Genomic DNA, 14,645 nt, shown 5'->3' on the forward strand with positions numbered 1-14,645 from the left:
CCCCTTCCCCACCACCTCAGACTGCAGTCTGCTCTCCCCAGGGAAGTCACACATGTGACCATGCTAACGCTGTCTATTACTAGAAGTCCAGCTGTCAACTTTACAAATGTCTACACATGCATTGTTGTTTCCAATGTAAAATAACTGCCTATGTGATCTCTTTGAACTGGATGAGGAAATGTTTCTCAATGAAGGTGTGCCTTTCACACTGGAAATAAAGTTTGAGGACAATTTCTTCCATAAATAGCATAAAACATTTAAGCGATAGCTCAATGTCTTATTATTTAAACCCCTTGCTTTTTCAGACTGACACAGTTTCACAGCCTTCAAATAGACCAGACAGACAGTCAGAGTCAAGTTTTGCAGTATTTGCAGGGCGTGTGTTTGCCACACATTATTGATTTATTATCTTTTGTGCTGTTTGATATGAGACACAAGGCTGGAACATGACACAAGTTTCTCTCTAATAGCGCTGACTCACGCTGTAGCCCAACAGCGTCTCGGCATTGAAAGCCAGTGAGTCAAAGAGAGAAACAAACCGCCTTTCCTTCTTCCTCACTTTGCTGAGAGATGCTGCTTTACCACCCCAGTGCACAACTCTTACTTGCACATACTGTAGTCTTTCAGCAATAGGTCTCCTCTATCAAAAACTAATATATGCACTCTCAAAATGCTTCTCAGTTGGATGTACTGATCTGACATTTCGGGCACCTTTGAGGCTGAGTGTTGCTTTTTTTCTTTCTCGTATCGCTTGAGTATCTGTCTGATGCCGTGTTGGCACATCTGATTGGGTATGCAGACTCTGTACTGAGCATGCCAGCCTGTGACAGGGACTGCAATGCAGAGCTGCTCTCCTGGCACACTCCATTTGTCTGCCCTTAATGTAAATAATCCTGAGCACGGAGCCGATCGTGGCAGAGACAGCTTCTGATGGATTATGTGTCTACAAGCGTTTTGGTTTGTGCATGGAGATTGATACGGCATGAACGCTCTCGTTCTTTTCTTCGTCTTCTGACAAAAAAGTGAGACATTACTCTCTCTCTCTTTCTGTCTTGTCTGTCTTTTGTCTCCATCGCACATGAACACGTTTACTCTCTGCAGGGCAGTTATCCGCATCAGGCTCTCTCTCTTTCTCTTTCTCTCTCTCTCTCTCTCTCTCTCTCTATGTCTCTCTTTCTATCTCTCACACTCTGTGTCCTTAAATGACTTTCCTTCAGTCTCACTCCCTCCCCCTTTCTCCCTAGTCTCCGTGTCTGTGCCTATAGCCTCTCTCCTCCTTTCTGTGACATACAGTAGATGGTGCATCGATTGCACTCAGACGCTTGCTTTCCCTCTTGCTGGCTCAGTCCAGTGCTGGGAGGAAGAGGACGGATTGAGACATATCTCTCTGCATCTCATGCTACCTTCCCTCATGCTGGGCTGATGTGAGGAGCCTGTCTGGGTTCTTTCTCTCTCCCATCTCGGAGGATTCTGCTATAGAGGTCAGGTAGTGGCAGGGTGGCGAGGGAGGGTGGGTGGGTGTGTTAGTGGGTCACTTTTCAGCTTCTTTTAAATACTCCGAGCAGTCTTATTGCTAAGTTTTTAAACATGCAGACTCTAGTAATGTTGGGGTGAAGGGAGCTGCTGTGCAGCATTTCTGTCGCATTTTTTTGCCATGTCTGCTTGTGTAACAACATTGTAATACTTTGTAAGCTAGTCATATTCTGTCTTAAGCCTCAACTTATCCCCGTCTCCCTTCATCTTGACTTTCTGCTGTGTTAGATGTCTGGTGAGAACATCCTGTCTTCTCCAGAGATCTGAAACTGGCATGATGTCACAGCTCTTGCATATGGAGATCCCAAACTTTGGCAGCACGGTTCTGGACAGCCTCAATGAACAGCGGTTGCTGGGCCAGCACTGCGATGTGGCCATCATGGTCAACGGACAGGCCTTTAAGGCCCACCGTGCCGTGCTGGCGGCCAGCAGCCTGTACTTCCGTGATCTGTTTAGCGGTAGCACACAGACTCTCTTTGAGCTACCCTCGTCGGTGGCCCCGTCCTGTTTTCGGCAGATCCTGTCATTCTGCTACACAGGCAGGATGACAGTGAGTGCCAGCGATCAGCTGATGGTCATGTACACTGCAGGCTACCTTCAAATCCAGAACATTGTGGAACGAGGAATGGACCTCATGTTCAAGGCCAGCGCTCCGTACTGTGACTCCCAGACATCTGCCACAGACGATCCCCCCAGCCCAAACAACAACAACTCCTCCTTGTTGCTAGGCGACAAGCGCAAATCTGTCTGCAAGATCAAGGAAGAGAAGCTGGAGACCCTGGTGTGTGCTCAGAGCGCAGAGCAAAAGCAGGCTGAGGAGGATAGGGGAACTAGTGGTAGATCTTTAAGGAACAGCACTCTTTTCTACACCTGTGGAGTAGGGAATGGGGTAATACCTGTGATGCATCCTTATGAGCACTCCACCAGGGATCACGCCAGCCCTGGAGCCTCAAGCCTCCCAACCACAGACAGTCCAACGTCACACCAAAATGAGGAGGAGGATTTTGAAGATGACTCATACGATAGCCTAACAAATGGAAAGATCTATGGGGGCTCGGCCAGTCTCTATTGCAGTAAATAACTTTTTATGAACTTCTTTTTTGTGCCAATACAGCTCAAAAAGCTAAGAATTTATTTTTGTTTTGTCTCTTTGCAGTACAAGAGAAGATGAAGGTGTCCTCCCTGCCTCTGTCCTTGGACAACCGATTCTGTGTGCTGCTGGGAGGAGACAGAGAGGCTCTTCCCGCTGGTCTCATCAGCCAGATCGGCTACCGTTGCCACCCTGCTCTCTACACAGAGGGCGACCCTGGAGAGAGGCTGGAGCTGATTGGAGGTGAGGCCTAAATAATGCCACCCTGTCTGAAACTCCATGTACAGCTGAATTATTTATCAGTTCAGTCATTTGAGTCACTGATTCAGAGCTAAGGTCTCCTTGTTTCTCTGTTGTTCTTGCTGTGGAAGGATCTGGTGTCTTCATGACACGTGGGCAGCTGATGAACTGTCACCTCTGTGCTGGGGTCAAACACAAAGTCCTACTGAGACGCCTCCTAGCTGCTTTTTTTGACAGGTCAAACATAACAAGCACGTGTCTGTAACTACAGAATTAGTACACACACATTCAAATATTTCAGTATATTGAAAGTGAAGACTGTGAGGATTGCATGGTATTTTAGAAACATATAGTGTTTGTGCCCCCCAGTGGTTGACTATGGTATTTTATCTGCAGGAACACACTGGCTGACAGCTGTGGGACTGGAATCCGGTCTTCTAACTGTGATCCAAATCGCAAACCACTGGACAGCCGCATACTCAACACGGTCAAACGTAAGTAGCCCTTTTACAAACCTCTGTAAAGGTGCAGTCATACTTTTTAAACAAGCCCCATGTCAAAGATACAGGATATGATGCCATGCTCAATGGTTTCTTTAAGTTATAAATCATAAATAACTTTAAATTATATATTCAAAATTAAAAAATAAACAATCTACTCCACTTTCCAGCAACAGTGCAAACCAAGCAGCTTTGAAGTTTGATTTCTCTACATTGAACCTTGGTAAATCTGTGACGTTTAGATCCTCTATTGATCAAAATGAATTGCTGTACAAATTCAGAGGTCACAGCAAACTTGAACATTGGTTTGCATCAAAAGATGAAAATCTACACAAATTCTTGCGTTTCCACTCACAAATTTGCATGTGTTTGAATTTAAGTTAATGGAAGAAAATGATTTGTTCCATAACCTAGTGAGCTGCCTAAAGGCCAAAGTATACTGTGTGTGTGTTGTGGATCCCTCCACGCACAGTATGTGTGACGCAAATTGTGTCATCAGCATAGCCGCATGGTTTGATTGCACACCACCTAGATTTTCTTGACTCACGCACGCAGTACTTGTCTTTGTGCGTCGTCTGAGCATACACCTGCCATTGACTGTACTAAAACCCTGTCTCCAAATATCCATATTCCCCTACTATATGGTATGCCAAAAACAGTATGCCAGAGTAGTATGTCCGAATCAATGCATGCTTACTGTGACAGTACGCGGTTTCGGACGCAGGGAAAGAGTGTCATAAAGCAGTTGTAGTGCGCATGTGTCGAATGTGTTCCTATTCGTTCGCGGTCAGAAAATTATACTCACAAAGGCAACACAGTCGACTGGGCAGGAGGCAATCCAGAACACGCAAAAACTAATCATACCTGGGCCTTAAGGAGGCACCATTTGAAGGGAGCATAGGCACCCTCCAGACGTAAAAGGTAAGCATCTTAATTATGCTGCCTCCTAAAATACCTTGTTTTGGCCATAATCTCAGACTGCATCATTAGGTTTTGAAACCGAGCTAAAGTGTAGGGAGTTACTATCAAAAATCTGTGATGCTACTAACTTGTTACTTGAAAAGCTGTACTTTTGAGAAAATGAGTTAACTTTTTAATGAGTAGCGCTGTAGCATCACAAAACACATTATTTATCTTTTTTGTATTGAGAACACATAGAGTGTAATCAATGGGACTGACCAAAACTGTTCTCTCTCAAACTGGAAACTCCAACTCATTTAAGTACTGTAAATTAGTTATTTTAGACTAGAGGTGCCCAAACTTTTCTTATGAATTGCCAAAAGTAAAACTTGATTGAGGGTTGCGGGCCAAACGTTGCATTGTATCAAACTCAGGGGCTTACACGGCTAATATTTTTAACCTTTTTTCTAACCTTACAAAATGACTTGGTTATCCTTCTATGTCGAATACTTTAATTTAAACTATTAATTCAATTTTAAAATTGCATGTTTCAATAACTTCAACATTGCATTATCTCTACATTGCATAATGTGCATTGTTCACAACTGAAACAACTTTTTTTCTCATTCACATATTTCCAAATATTTTGGCTATTAAATTAACAGCCTACAAAACTAATGCACCAACACAGAGGAGATGACAGCATTTCTGCAGATTTGGAATGAGGAGCTTATAAAAAAAAAGAAAAAGAAAAAACTTATCAACTCCTTAATGCCAGTTGAATAAAGCAATGCAAAAATATACATTTAACAATGAAAATTAGTCAGAGATATGATTCATACACTAAAAGTGGTTAATGTTCTGTAAAATTATTATTCTATTTAACATCAAGGCTATTTAACACATCCAGATATTATTTTTGTTAAGATTATAATTATCTACATTGTAGCATTTGGTAATTTTAGTGCGTGAGCAGGACACCAAACTGATGCAGAGCGCGACAAGCGGAGGGCCCGTCTGTGCGTGTTTATAGCACGAGCATCCGTAACAGACTCGACAACATCTGCACAACAGACGTCACGAAACAAATCATGTTCAGCAAGAATTCAGATAAACCGCAATATATGTAGTAAATATATCAGATTGCAGGGGATTTGTTTTGTTGTTGCCAAAAGCCCCCATTAAGAGATGGTGATCAGAGATGTAACTGGTGTTTAAGCATCTCTCTTCATCATGCAGCTGGTACACAAAGCATTTCTGACTTTCAAATCAAATCTGCTGCATTATGACTAATGATGGAGCACCAAGATATGAAAGGCATCAGAACTATAACGCTGTGCACTTGCAATGTTAACAGCTTTGTTGATGATCAACAGGAACGATATAAATATAATACACGGTATAATGCCATTTGCATGTCAAATTAACAGGTTTAGAAAGGTTTATACTTTTGGAGCATCTTAAGTTCAAGGGGCTAAGCGAAAAAATGCTTCACTGCGTACGCTCCCACTAAACTCAACAAGCGCTAAACGTGCTGCTGACAGCTGCACGTGAGAGAAAGGGAGAGCAGATATACTCATGCATCTTCTGAAATAACCATTTGATAGTAAAACAAGTTTATTGATTTGATTTGTTCATCTGTATCTATTGGTTTAATAATTCACAGCTGCACTGTAAAGTGAATAAAAGTGTGTGGGAATTTTCCGCATTATAAAGTGGAACTTTCTATATTTTGTCATATACTGCAAGTTGGCCAATTCAAAAGTAACCATGGGCCAACGTTGGCCTGCGGGCCCCGATTTTGGGCATCTCTGTTTTAAACCGTTAATGTAAATAAACTGTTTACAGTAATCAAGTCAATTAAATTTTGTGTTGGGAACATTTTATTGAGTCAGTTTGTTCGGATATTTCATGTAATACCGGCATCACACTAGCCAACACAAAACAACTTTATATGTCACACTTGCCGAACCAGAAATGTGAAGGGGTGACATAAATACAGACACTCTCTCTGATTCCCTGTCTGATGGAGCAAGCTGAAATAACAACAGGAGTACCACGTGAGCATTAACTGTGATTAAGGATGCGATTCATGGAATAACTTTATCCTGCAAATGTGTGTGATTGTGTATTTATATCCTCTGGTCTTGTTCTAGAAGCTTTCATTGAGTAAAGATATAAAGTGCCTCCCCTTTCTGACTTTATTAGTCATTCTAAAATAGGAGAATACCTGGAAAAACACTTGTTGAGAGAATCACTATGTATCTCAAATGGCATTTGTGATACGGCTGAAACCAGCATCATACTAGTCGATTTTTCCATTGATTATCAGGTGTGAGCTTCATTAACATAATCGCCTGCCAGGCGGAGGGAGAGGAAGCATGCATTAGCCTCTGCCAGCAGGAGGTTGTTAATCAGTTGACCATTGGGACTCCCTGCTGAGTTAATGGTTCCAGCAATGGGAAAAACCGATCCAACATCTCAGGAAAAAAATACCTCTCATCGGGGCGGGCTCTTATGTTTTCTTTAAGTGTCAAGTGAGCTTTGTCTTATACTGAAGAACAACAGTCTGTTTTTATTGAACATATTTGCTTTACTTGTATATGGACAATAGAGTTCTACTGCAAGCCTCGATGGGATAAATATGTAATCACACTCTTTTATAAGTTATGTCACTCCATGAATCACTTCCTAAATCACTCTTTTACAATTGTTGTGCTTACGTGGTACTCCTGTTTTTATTTCTGTGAGCTCCACGTGACGGGGAATAAGAGAGAAAGAGTTGCGGTGAGCTGGTATGTGGTTCACCCCTCCACCATTTTGTATCGGCAAGTGTGTCATACCTCCGACTGAAGAGAGTGAGATCTCAGCAAAACAGTCTGTATGTGTGACACCCTCAGCCAAAATCGAGTTGTTTTGAGTCTGCTAGTGTAGCGCCAGCTTGAGTGCAGCTCACATGTGCACTCACATGTGCACTTAACGTTCAGATCAGCATGATACCTTGTAAGTTCTTCAGTAAAAAAAGAAGCTCATTGGTCACTTGAAGAGAACACAAGAGCCCGCACCTGTTACAGAAAGATTTTTTCTGTCATGTTTGATGTGCTTTTCCAGTTGCTGGAACCATTAACTCAGCAGGGAGTCCTGTCAGTGAATAGATTAGACCTCCCACTGGCAGATGGTAATGTGTGGTCTGTTTCTCACCAACTGGCTGGTGATTATGTAAATTAAGCTTACACCTGAAAATCGCTAGTGTGACGGCTGGCTTAAATGAACTCGTTCACATACAGCGGCAAAAAAAATGGTATGTGAACCCTTTCGAATTAGCTGGTTTTCTGCATTAATTGGTCATAAAATGTGATCTTCAACAAAGCACAATGTCTTTAGCCTAGGGATTTTCTTACATTTCCTTAGCACTGTTAATGTTTAATGGGATGTGTTCAATAAAGACATGAAAGATTATAATTGTTTGTGTGTTGTTAATGTAAGCATATTGTGCTTTGTCTATACTTGTGACTTTAATGAAGATGAGATCACATTTTATAAACAATTTATGCAGATGACCAGCTAATTCCAAGGGGATCACATACTTTTTCTTGCAACTGTAAATTATTTACTAATTCAATAGAGCCCCTGCGAATAATTTTGCCTTCTTTTTTAAAGCAAAATATATAGTTAATTGCTGCTGTTTATTACTATATTTCAACTCTGGTTTTTTCTAGTTTTATTGGTTTAAATCTAGTATAAATTCATATTTTAATCTGATTTTTGACTAAATATTATTTAACACCCAAAATAAATAATATTAACTAATTGTTATATATTAAAAAATATATATTTTTTCTTTAAATAGCTTTAATGTTGTTAGCATCTTTGTTAGTAATATGTGGGGTAGCTAACTACTTTTTTTTAAATGTAGCTTGACTGTAGTGTCACTGCTTTTCTGTAGCTCTTAGCTTAGCCAGCTACAGTTTAAAGTAGCTTCCCCAACACTAATGTAAAGACATTGCAAGTAGTGTTTAAACTGCAGTTTTCTACATATCTGCAATAATATACATCTGTCCTTTCTCTCTGCCCTTTCAATAGTCTACTGTCAGAACTTTGCCCCTAACTTCAAAGAGAGCGAAATGAACGTGATTGCCGCAGACATGTGCACCAACGCCCGGAGAGTTCGTAAACGCTGGCTCCCCAAGATAAAGTCCATGCTCCCAGAAGCCATCGAGGTGTACAGGGGGACTGCAGTCCTAAGCCAGGTGGAGGGAGCCACCCAGCCAAGTGGTGGCTTTCCCTTTGAGTCAGAGTTCAAACACCTGGCAGCATCAAATCTGACTCTGGAGCAGCATCTCTATGAAGACTGCAGAGAGACACTGAGGAATGGCTCTCACTTCACAGGAGTCAGTATGGATGAGAGGTCCAAAAGTGAAGCAGCTAAGCCTGAGCCAGGGCGAGCCAGCGAGTCAGACAACCCACAGGATGTTGAGAGGCGTCCGGAGAGTCCAGAGAGAGCGGCCAGTGTGCTCGCCGTTAACCCAGCCAGCAAGAAAGGAGAAAAAGATTGGGCAGCTAGCAGCCCCAGAACACAGAGAGAGGAACAGAACAAACAGAGACCACTTAAAGAGGATCAGTGACTTCCTCTACTTCAAAATATTATAAACTGGTCTGCAGCTTCTCACAATCAAAAGGATCTTTATCCCTAATTGCAAATATCCCATGCTGCTGAACATACAGTGGGCCCAAGAAGTATTGAGACACTTAAGCCACACTTACAAATGTATTAATGTCTTAGCATTATGTAACAAAATATCAAACCAAATTATTTTAAACTAAAGAAATATAGCACATAAATACACTTTTCAAGCAAAACATTTTACAAAAAGAAGTTTAAGTTTTAAATGAGAAAATATATACAGTATATTATTAAAAATTAAAACAACAAGTATTGGGACACTTTCTGGTTGTCAAACTTAGTGGAACATGTTCATAATTAATATGATGAGCAACACATGTGGTTATTCTGCTAGGACACATGTGAGAACTTGAGGGGGACTGACTTCATACACCCACTAAAATCACTTTGAAATCAATTGGTTACAAGTGATTGCTAAAAATCACCAAGAAACGTAAAAAAGTTAATCCTCAGAAACAGTCTAGCATTCATTTTTTTTCAAATGCCGCTTGTTTGTGTATTTTTTATATATACATATCAAATGCAATGGCATTCTTACATTTTTAAATGTGACATAAATGTCCAAATACTACTTGTTTCAACTTTAACATAAAAGCTGCATGATCATGGAAACTCAACATATAACAAATATTTTCCAGGATAAATCGAAGAACTTCTGCAGCAAATATAAGACATTTTAAGGATTTTTGATGGACTCATTTAGCATACGTAAATACAGTCACATTAACAAGCCCAATACATTAAGGCAGTCAGTGGTGTGATTTTTCTTTTTTCTTTTTCTTTTTTCTTTTTCTTTTTTATGAATGCATGTGATGCATATCCTCTGGCATTTCTGACTAATACTCTTGCCAATTACACAAACAAATGGATCAAGGACTTCTGCATGGCTAAAACAAGTGCAGGACAAATGTTCTCTTTATTATATCAAATACATGCTTCAGAAATCAGAACTATCCTGCTTTTGGAGAGAGGGGTTGCTATGTATCTAGCTGACTATCAGACCGCTGAGTCCAACAGTAAGGCAAGCTGAACCAAGGGCAACAGTCTAGAGAGTACACTGGACTCTCAGTTTTCCCTCCCAAGCTTTTTAATCTAACTTTCATTCTCAAGCTGCTGTATAGTAAATGCTTGCCTGTTTTTGCATTACAGCTGGTCTGGACATTTGAAACGTGATTGTAAGATGTTTTTTGGAAGTGAAATAAAGGAAGGATTATTTTGAGGGATATCTAGGTGCTGCTTATTTAGTCATCGTTATTTATCATATTTGGGGGGGGGAGGACTTTTGCAAAACAATAGTAATGCTTATTGTATAGTGTGTATATACTGTAGATGAAACATAAAACATGAACTCAGTTTTACTTGAATGCTAAAGGTTAAGATTCATTGGATGATAAACTACCAGAAAATTTGAATACTTATGAAAGGTCTTGATAAGGTCTGGCTGAATAGGATTATAACTGTCATATTTTTTTATGTGCTCACTTGATTATCTGCATTATACCATACATCTCAAACAGAATGCAGACTTTCTTTTAGGTCACATAGAATTTATTTCTTATATACCGGTACATGGATGCAACTCTGCATCTGTTCCCCCAACAGGCAGTTTTTTCTCCTTTGTCCAGACTCTGTAAAATAATGAAATGTAGTTCATTTTAATATATCATTGATTTTGCATTGACATATTGAAATTTAAAGTCTTCTTTTAAAGCACACAATAACCTCTGACTCTGAACATCATATTTTGGCATGTGATTGAACTTGTGAAATGAAATCACAAACAGCATGACAGTTCTATCAGTTTTTCAGCTGTTCTTGAATGACATTCTATTTGGAAAGATATTCCAAATAAAACGTACAAATGTATTAATTTACAGCTAAATATACAATGTATTATTAAATATTTCCTATAAATAAGCATGTGGCCATTGCAAAATTAAGCTACAACAAAATGTAATTTGTGCTGATCATCCTGGATTATACAATTACAAACCCTGCTGCCTTGCTGCTAAGACCGTGTGACTGAAATCTAACCTGAGTACTTCCTGTGGTGCCAGTATGGCACTTGCTGTGGCAGCTGCAGCTGAATACTTCATTTGAGCTAGGAGTATATTTATAGCCCAGGAGACCCACAACAGCACATCCGTAGTACAACTGAAAAAGTAGATTTCTCAATATCAAATGTTATGGGTCTTTTTGTCAACTTTAAGACATTTAATGGCATTATAACCTAGATTCATTGCAGTGCAACATCAATGTTTCAGCCTGAAACTTCATGACTTCTTCCACAGATCTGAACATGGCAATGTTAAATGCCTTTACACTCACCACACAAGCTCAGTCGAAAACAGTCAATTGTGACGTGATGTTTAACATGCACCGTTTGACTCAGTCTAAGTTGGAACTTTTGGTAATGGCACGGAAGGGTTAAGAGAATTCATGGTAAAACTCTTCTTCTATACGTAGGTATGATAAAGTCAACCATTTATGGATATGTTCATACATCAATACATGTTAAAATATTATCAGATATATTACCAAATACTGTATATTTCTACATGCACTTATGTATTTCCATATAATCATATTAACCCTATAAAGCTGTGCGTATCTTATTTGATACATGATTTTCAAAAGCCTCTACAATACATCATCAATATGATGAATTCTTTGCCAAAAAAAAACTATGGTAGCCTATTCAATTTACTAGATGTCTGCTGCCTCCTGGTGAAAGTTTCCAAGCTCTTCTGGAGAAGACCATGGGTGAATTCCAATCGAAAGTGATCAACCCTATGCCCTCCCAAAGGAAAGAGCTCTTGATGTGGGCACACATGAAGGGAGCATGGCATTGTATGAATGCATGCTGAAACAAGGTTGTTTGTTTGGCTTTGATTGGGTGCAGTAGTCTCTGGCCTTCATTGTCGAGACTCTGTACTGCTTTTAGTACCCACAATTCTAGTTTTTAGACTGTTTTTAAAATTAACTTGCTATTAAAACACTATTTATTTGCAAATTTTGCGCCTCCTATAAAATAAACATTTTGTGCTGAATTGTAATGTCATACATTCCTAAAGACAAAGAAAAGGAAGTTGGCATGGCCAAACTTCCAAATATTTGGTATATCTGAAAAGCCCAGGGGGTATTCCAGAAGCAGGTTTAGCAACGTAGGCTACCTGGGTAAGTTTACTTACGAGTTAGCGGACGATCGCAATTTTCGGTTCCAAAAACGGAGGTAACTTTCAGTGTATTTTAGTAACCATGGCTCCGGGACAGGTTATATTCCAGGGTTAGTGTCAGAAAGATGTCAGCACATGCATGTGTAATAGGATAAGACAAGCCATTATTAAAGTTTTATATATAACATATATATTTTTGGAATTATTATAACTTTTATAATTGAATTCATGACATGCCAGTAGATGACGCATTGGCACTCTCGCGAGACTTGCATGAGACTGGCTTTCTGCCAGTTCGCATCCACAGTGGATACTGTAGTGATATCAGATGGGTGAGATCGCTACTGAGTGAGCCACGCCCCAAGCAGGGGGTTTGTACTCTGCGAGTGTTCAATAAAGTTCAGTTATATACCTGCTTGGCTGTGTGATCGCTGTCTTGGCTGATTAACGAACACAACATGGTGTCAGAAGCGGATAGAACAGTCTCCAACGAGCGATAAACTGTTGAATAAGCCCAGAAGCACCGCTGGAGGAGAAACGCTACAGTAGGACCGCAAGGAAAAAAAAAAAAAAAGCACACGCTTTTTTAAGTTAAGAGCGGGGGAGGGGTACGGTCGCCAGGCAACCGGGGTGCAGGCAGAGAGGCCTACATAAGCGTATGATTTATAAAAGTTGAATAAAGAGCTCAAGTTTGAAAGAGCTTTAAGAAGAAAATAGGAATTATCAACTAATAAAAATCTACAAAGCAAATGGAGGAATTACCAGCACCCACAACTTCATATCAAATCAGACCTCCTGATCCATTCGATTTTACAAAGCCAAACAACTTTGAAAGATGGATCAGACGATTTGAAAGGTTCAGAGTTGCAAGTAACCTAGCCCAAGCATCAGATTTGCACCAAGTTAACACACTGATTTATTGCTTGGGAGACAAAGCTGATTACATTTTGTGCGGATTAGTCATGACTACAGAAGAGCGTGGAAATTATGAAACTGTGCAGAATAAATTCAAGGAATACTTCACTGGCAAAATAAATGTGATCTATGAGAGAGCAAAGTTTAACTCCAGGAAACAAGAGCCAGATGAACCAGTTAATGATTTTATCACTGCGCTGTATTCATTGTCGGAACGCTGTGCTTTTGGAACTCTGAGAGATGAACTTATTAGAGACAGAATTGTCGTCGGATTAAAAGATATCAAACTGTCAGAGCACCTTCAATTACATGCAAACCTAACTCTGGACAAAGCCATAACAATGGCCAGGCAAAGCAAAACAGTGAGAAAACAGCAGGCTGAACTTAGGCAAGAAGAAGAAGACGAAGACCTAAAGGTAGATGCTGTACACAAAGAGATCTACAGGCAGGATTCAACCAAAAAGCCAAAGTCAGGAAAAGGTGGGAATTGGCTGAATTTTCAGAAAAAACATAAAGAGAAACCAAAGATATCAAGCTGCATGAGATGTGGAAAATCCCCATATCATAGGACAGGGCACTATAAGAGCCATTGCCATTCAAAAACTGCTTCATGAGGTTAAAGAGGACTGTGATTCAGATGAAGAGCAAGCATTCCTCGGAGCTGTAGATTCAAACACTCAAGGCTGGTACACAACCGTTCACATCTTGGAGCGACCGGTGAAAATGAAAATGGACACTGGGGCAGACGTCACAGCAATACCTGAATCCATCTTTGGTCTGCTGGCCTCAAATAAAAACACAGGCCTTAAGAAAACACGCAAAGTGCTGATGGGACCAGGAAAGAATGTCTTGGACGTGAAAGGAGTATTTTCTACCACCATCTCGAAAAATGAGAAAAATATAGAGGAAGACATCTATGTGGTCAAAAATCTCTTCACATCACTTCTGGGCAGACATGCCATTGAAAAGCTTAACCTTATTACAAGACTGGATAACATCACAGAATGCAAGTGGCAAGAGAAATATCCAGAACTTTTCACAGGCTTAGGTGAGCTGAAAGAGGAATGCTGTATTAAGTTACTGCCCAATGCAACACCTTTTTCTGTAAATGTAGCCAGACGGATCCCAGTGCCCTTAATGGAGAAGGTCAAAGAGGAGTTATCCAGGATGGTGAAGCAGGACATCATCAAAAAAGTCGAAGGACCTAGTGACTGGTGTTCTGGTATGTTCGGTTCTTAAGCCTGATGACACAGTAAGAATTTGTGTTGACCTGACTAAATTAAACAGTGCGGTTAGACGAGAGAAGTTTATTTTGCCCTCAGTAGACCACACACTAGGACAGTTAGGGGGAGCAAAAATCTTCACCAAATTAGATGCCAATTCAGGATTTTGGCAGATCCGTTTGGCTGACGAGTCTCAACAATTGACTACCTTCATTACGCCATTTGGGCGCTACTCTTTTAAGAGACTTCCATTTGGGATTTCCAGTGCTCCAGAGCTGTTTAAAATGAGAATGTTTCAGATTTTGGAGGGACTGGATGGAGTAACATGCCACATGGATGACATCCTCATATATGGAAGATCTCCAGAGGAACATGACATCAGAC

At 40.3% G+C, this 14,645-nt stretch overlaps 1 protein-coding gene across 1 annotated transcript; it reads left to right on the forward strand.

Moving 5' to 3' along the window:
• Positions 1 to 1,312: 1,312 nt before the first annotated feature.
• Positions 1,313 to 10,162, forward strand: LOC127630657 (nucleus accumbens-associated protein 2). Its single transcript, XM_052108298.1, has 6 exons — positions 1,313 to 1,481; positions 1,762 to 2,606; positions 2,690 to 2,866; positions 2,995 to 3,100; positions 3,260 to 3,357; positions 8,347 to 10,162. The coding sequence occupies exons 2-6, from the start codon at positions 1,808 to 1,810 to the stop codon at positions 8,886 to 8,888; spliced, it is 1,722 nt and encodes a 573-aa protein (XP_051964258.1). The 5' UTR covers positions 1,313 to 1,481; positions 1,762 to 1,807; the 3' UTR covers positions 8,889 to 10,162.
• Positions 10,163 to 14,645: the final 4,483 nt, after the last annotated feature.

The sequence above is a fragment of the Xyrauchen texanus genome, chromosome 3 (assembly GCF_025860055.1).
Source record: "Xyrauchen texanus isolate HMW12.3.18 chromosome 3, RBS_HiC_50CHRs, whole genome shotgun sequence".
NCBI classification, from domain to species: domain Eukaryota; kingdom Metazoa; phylum Chordata; class Actinopteri; order Cypriniformes; family Catostomidae; genus Xyrauchen; species Xyrauchen texanus.

Coding starts and splice junctions, on each gene's coding strand:
- LOC127630657 (XM_052108298.1), top strand. CDS start 1,808: ATGATGTCACAGCTCTTGCATATGGAGATCCCAAACTTTGGCAGCACG. Junction 2,867..2,994: donor GAGGCTGGAGCTGATTGGAG/GTGAGGCCTAAA, acceptor TTGCTGTGGAAG/GATCTGGTGTCTTCATGACA. Junction 3,358..8,346: donor CATACTCAACACGGTCAAAC/GTAAGTAGCCCT, acceptor CCCTTTCAATAG/TCTACTGTCAGAACTTTGCC.